At 41.5% G+C, this 5774-nt stretch overlaps 1 protein-coding gene across 3 annotated transcripts; it reads right to left on the bottom strand.

The window, feature by feature from the left end:
* Positions 1–1644: 1644 nt before the first annotated feature.
* Positions 1645–5576, bottom strand: LOC105448973 (DNA-binding protein Ets97D). 3 transcript variants are annotated; one of them, XM_011687880.1, is made up of 7 exons: positions 5336–5575; positions 5089–5259; positions 4687–4987; positions 4061–4211; positions 3904–3983; positions 3311–3545; positions 1645–3189 (listed from the first exon to the last, which is right to left on the bottom strand). In XM_011687880.1, the coding sequence occupies exons 2-7, from the start codon at positions 5124–5126 to the stop codon at positions 2672–2674; spliced, it is 1323 nt and encodes a 440-aa protein (XP_011686182.1). In that variant the 5' UTR covers positions 5127–5259; positions 5336–5575; the 3' UTR covers positions 1645–2671. The 3 variants fall into 3 exon arrangements, with proteins under 3 accessions (XP_011686182.1, XP_011686183.1, XP_011686181.1); XM_011687881.1 differs by having other exon boundaries at positions 5055–5576; XM_011687879.1 differs by having other exon boundaries at positions 5089–5575.
* Positions 5577–5774: the final 198 nt, after the last annotated feature.

Below are 5774 nucleotides of genomic sequence, written 5' to 3'. Positions count from 1 at the left end.
TGTTGTCAATAGACGCGAATCGCGAATTCGGGCGCACTTGAACCGAGCGTGCGCTCGCGCGCGCGAGAGAAAGAGAGAGAGAGAGAGAGAGAGAAAGTGAGAAAGAAAGAGAGAGAGATATTCGTCCGGTGAGTTTGAGCGTGAGAGCGGGAGATGAGGCGAGGGACGACCTGTCGAAAAGTCGGTCGGGTGGCGAGTTGAGGGCGAGGAGAAGAACGGCGGACACACGAGCGGAGGGGCGGAGAAGCCGACCGCGACGACGTCTGGGTGAGGTAGTAGGTTGTATAGTAGGGAATGGAAATTCGCGAGATACGAAGTCCACTGTACAACTTGCTAACTTTCCCGGTCGTCGGCGCTACGACGTTGCTGGGCGCTGCCGACGGAACCCGCTCCACACGGAGGACTTCTCGCGTGACCCGGGCGCCGCGGAATCTCCCCACGAGGGAGGAAACGGCCTCTGTCGTTATGTTTTTCTTATGCGCGAACGTAACACAAAATCGGCGGAGCCTTGCGCGCCTTGAAACATGAATGCGTACGCGTGGCATTTTCTCTTGGTGTGTAAATGCGTGCGTGTGCACGTGTTGTATGTGTGTATGCATATGTGGTGTGTGTGTGTGTGTGTGTGTGTTTGCATGGGTATGTGTATACGTGCGTGCATGCATACGTGAGGGGGAGGGTAACGTATATACTCGCAATTACCGTTCTCTTGCGAATGAGACAAGGCGCGAACAATTTCTTCGAGAGAAGCCCTTTCGTCCCGAGATACATCCGTCCATCTATGTGCTCTCTCCTCGGAGCATTATAATTGCGTAATGAGAGCAAGAAATATGCTTCCGTCCCTTCATTGACACTGACCGTTTCTCGTTCTCCAAGCGCGAATCTTGTTGATTCGGCTAGAAATTCCGCTTCTCGCGAGCCAAACTAGAGATCTCGATTAAAAGTGCAACTCATGCCAAAAGACGATGAAACGGTCTTCCGGCGGAATTTCGTTTTATTATTTTCCGTCATGAATCGTTACGATTTCTTCGAGAGATCTCTAATAATTCGCGACGCACTGTCCCGGGCAGTCGTCGAATTTGCATAAGATCCTCTTTGCAAAAGAGAAAGGCCGGAACGATTGCAGAGCGCGAGGGTGAGATGGAAGGAATGAAAGTGGTAGGTGTGTGTGTGTGTGTGTGTGTATAAGAGAGAGAGAGAGAGAGAGAAAAAAAGGGCAATGGCGGGCGGGCTGATTGTAAAGCCTGCCGCGTCGCCGGTTCCCTGAGACCCTAACTTGTGACGTCGCGTCCGATATCTCACAGGCTAGATTCTCTGGTATTGGCGATGAGTGCTGCCTTTTGCCGATCAAAAGTCAGTCCTAGCAACAGAGATACAAACGTCATCGCGTTTCGACTACTTGCCGCGCCGCATTCATATTATTCTGCGTATTTTTTTATTTTTTATTTTTTTCTTTAACTCTCCGCGCTACTGTGTGTTTGGGGGAACGAATGTTTAACTCTTAGACTTAAAGGAAACTCGCATCGGTTTCTCTTTATCGACTTAAATTCCTTTATATTCATTTATCTTGTACAGCTGCAAAGATACAGAAAAGAAGATAAAATTATATAAATCGTTATTGAACACCGGAAAAAAGAAATATTTTTGTCCCATTAATATCATATAGAAAATATTTAAAGTAATAGAGAGATGATTTCAACGTCGATCTGAAAAATCATTAGTCGTAAACAAAAGCTTAAATTCAGTTCTTACTGTTAGAATTAAATAAAGAAGAATACGCTGTGCGCGGGATATCGACAGAATTACGCATCAATTACAACATCTCGCAACTCTTTATAAGACGCACTGTTTATTCGAAAACTTTAGATTTACAATGTCATCTTCGCGTCTATTATTTCAAAGCGCATTTTATAAAATACTTATACTTTTTCGATGGCCTTAAAATTTTACATATTAACATTTATCTGTATAATAGAAAAATATATCAATATCGATTAATTAAATACGTTTCAACAACTTTGTTATGTAACTGTTTTTCCTTTTATATACAAGTTCCTTAAATCGACGGCGCAATATCTAGCGCGAAAATTATATAACATATTACCTTGAGTTCTTGGTCGCAGCTAAAATTATATCTATCGAATATCTTTTTTTTTATACAAGAACGTGAAGATATATACTCTGTCATATGTAGGTCCGTAATGATACAACGTAAATGTCTCCATAAAAGTACACATGTAAATCCATAATGATACGAATATTAAATAATCAACACAGTTTTCGAATTGTTTCAATATTACGCTACAATTCACGCTCTTGTGTACGCTGCAAGATCTAATAAACACTTCTAATTTATATCTAATTTACATTATAAAATCTATTTTTACATAAACATCGGTAAATTGTACTTCGCGGCTTGCTTGCGAGATAATGTTACACGCTCAAATTCATTAGGAAAAGACACACGAAGAAATTCATAGTGAAGAAATAACGCGGCAATGATATCCAATCGATAAAAGACTTGAAGTCAAAAGTGATTTTACGCAGAGCTTTTTTCATGTATACAACATTTAATATAGAAATAATTATGCCGAATGACGATATCATGAAGAGACGAGGTGCTTGCAATAAGAGTTATTTTATTACTAATAGCAACCAAAAATATATAGTTTCATCAGAAATATCGTCCCCTTTCCTCGACAAGCTTACTCAACTCTGCCGCTGAGTAACCCAGCAACTGCTTCAAGTCGCAAACGAACTTGTAAACGAATCGCTTGCCGTGCACCTTAGAAATCATGTCGCCGTCGTAATAATACCGAAGCGCTCTGCTCAGCTTCTCGTAATTCATCGACGGCTTATTCTTGCGAGCTCCCCACAGTTGCGCCACCGCCTCCGGCTGATTGAGCTTGAATTCTCCGTCGGTGCCCACCCACTGGATCTCGTTTCTATAATCTTTGTCCGTTAATAGCTCCAACAGAAATTGCCACAGCTGTATCTGGCCGCTATTAACGGTTCGACTAGAACTGGCAATCGTGATCGAGGTCGGGTCGACATTCTCCAATGGCACATTAACCACGCGCGCCTGTTGATTTACCGTGGACTTCGACTTCGGCACCTTCTGGCTTCGTGCTTTAATAGATTTCTCCGCGACACCTTCGTTGGACGAGTCCGGTGTGTCTTTTTGTACAACGGCTGCAAGCAAACAGTAGTAATAAAGTCAAACAAATGAAATAAAATCTAACAGCGACTTAAATCTATCAAGGAGATATTTTTACCGAGCTGTGCAATGCTATATTTCGTATGATAAACGCACCGACAAATTTGCATTTCCTAAGAAGTTCGAAATGTGTCCAAAACACGTCTCCTGGGTCGAGAGGCACTTTTGCATGAAACTCCTCCATGGTGAGGTTACACAACTGCGCTCCGGTAATATTCCAATCGGCCAAACGTAACGATACTATATTGAATTGTCTAACGGCCCACTGCAGCCAATGTTTTACGTGTGTTTCTGACCAATCTTTTGGATCATTTGGTATTTTCAATCGCTCCTTTTTTCCACCCAAAAAATACATATGCATTAGGTTAGGACAAATCATTTATATAGACGTTCTATTTTATGTAGTCATAACTTCAGATAAATTCAATTACTAAAGGCAATTAAATTATTTGTATAAACGTGCAATCGATTTGTGTTTTTGAAATAATAATATATAGGTTTTTTTAAATCACTGAAGTTACACCTTCATAAAACAAAATGTTTCATATGAATAAAGTTAATAAAATCACGTTTCTTTTACAACATAACTGATTTACCAAATGAAATACTAATCACATATATACTTTTCATAAAAATTAAATTTTAATTACAACAGTACGCACAAAATAAACTTAAAACATTTCAATTACCTGGTCCTTTTTATACTGCGCGTCTATCATCCACTTTATAACATTCCGTTTGTTGTTTTCCGGAACAGGAGACACCGATGCTGCATCATAACGAAAATATTATCTATCACAGTAAAATCAAACTCCGAAACCAAACGTATACACAATTCATACATACAATTGTCGTTCACAACTTCAATGTAATCGTCCGCTGGCTTAAGAACGTCCACTATATTAATACGTTTCTGCATCGGCTTTATTTGTACGTTAATCTGAACCAGCCCTTCTCCCTGGACACACTGATCGACTAAATTCTTGTGGCTTTCCAGCTGTTGTAACAAATGAAAAATATAAATTTCAGGCTGAAGTAAAATTAAGATAAACAGAATGTCTTAACTCCTACACTTCCCATCAACTGTTAATAATAATACGTTTGAAGTTGAAAAGAAAATCTTAATCTCAAAATGCAGAGATTATAACAGCCTTTTTAAAAGAGAAATGTTTGAAGTTGACCATTTAAGTTATCCAAAATTCGCGCGTTCAGCGCGCATTTTGCATTGTACAGAAATAAAGGCACACGCAAAATTATATTAATTTCAAGAATAAAATTGATGCTTGAAAATTCACTACTACAAGACATGCCTGACTGAGCGCGTGAATTTCACAGACAATTTGGTCAACTTCTCATTTAAGATATTAAGCAGTTTAGCACTACAATTATCATCTCCAAATAACATCAGACGTCCATCGATGGTTGTCACAAGAGACACGGGACTCTACTCTAGATAAAATTTAGGCGCTTACCATCTGTGCGTTTTGTAACCAAAACGAATAGTTCTTTAGGTCTAAGCTGAGCCTGTCCTCCAACAGAGTCCTCAACGTGGACAAGGGCTGCCTAATGTCCATATGCTGCAGCAGTACACCCTCGTTGCTGTACTCGCCGTTCAGGCAGCTCTCCATCGTGAAGCTGGGCTCGACCTCCAGGTCGGAACTGTCCTGCTGCAGCTGCGCCATAATATCGTCCTCGGAAGCCGAGAACATCGCCTCCGGCTCCATTTTTATCTGCCGTATCATAGCGTACTCGGAATCGTCGTCGGTGTCGAAGCTGAACGAGAAACAGAACGAGATAAATACCTTTAGAGCGAAGTACGGACCCGCGGATTAGGTTATACCTAAAGAGACGAGGGCACAAGCTCTCTCGTTAACCTTTTCTCAGAACTCTTCCGGCGATTCCCAAGATCCATGTTTAAACGGAGGATCAACGGCAGAACACGTGAGTGATATGCAACCTATGGGCTAGTACTGTCAACAGTGTCAACCACTCGACGAAACAGCCGTTCGCGTCAGCAACAACACCTGCTCCGACGCTTCGTATATCTGCGGACGGAAGGAACACGGCATAAAGAATGGCAAGACGCCCTTCCACGGATATCGATAGAAGTGTGCTATTCACAAGGTGAGCGTGTGCGAAGAAACGAAATAGCGAATCTCATTGGCTGCGCCAGAGAGAAACATGAGGCGCATCAGCGGATCAACCACGAGAGCCAGCCAGACTCCAGAGCGACCGTCCTGGCCTTTTACGTGGGACCGTCAGAACTCCATAGAGTTCCTCTAGTCAGAGTTGAGACACGAGCGGTCCTCTTCGTGATTGGTGCCGCCATATTTCAGTTTGTCGATGTGTTAGTTAATGTAAGTGAATAGGTGAAATCAGTTTTTGTGGTATAGAGTACTACAGACAACAGAGTTGTCATGGTGTCACACAGAATTGACAGAATCAAATTATAGAATTTTACAAAAGTAAGAAATTATTCTTCAATCATTGTATGGTATGGTTCTACAGAGTGTATCACCACAAACCGATTCTGCAACTATATCTAAAATTAAACAGTAAC

This window comes from Wasmannia auropunctata, unplaced genomic scaffold, assembly GCF_000956235.1.
Source record: "Wasmannia auropunctata unplaced genomic scaffold, wasmannia.A_1.0 LD336078.1, whole genome shotgun sequence".
Lineage (NCBI taxonomy): Eukaryota > Metazoa > Arthropoda > Insecta > Hymenoptera > Formicidae > Wasmannia > Wasmannia auropunctata.
Note: the sequence above shows the minus strand (reverse complement) of the source record. Positions and strands in the feature narration are given on the sequence as shown.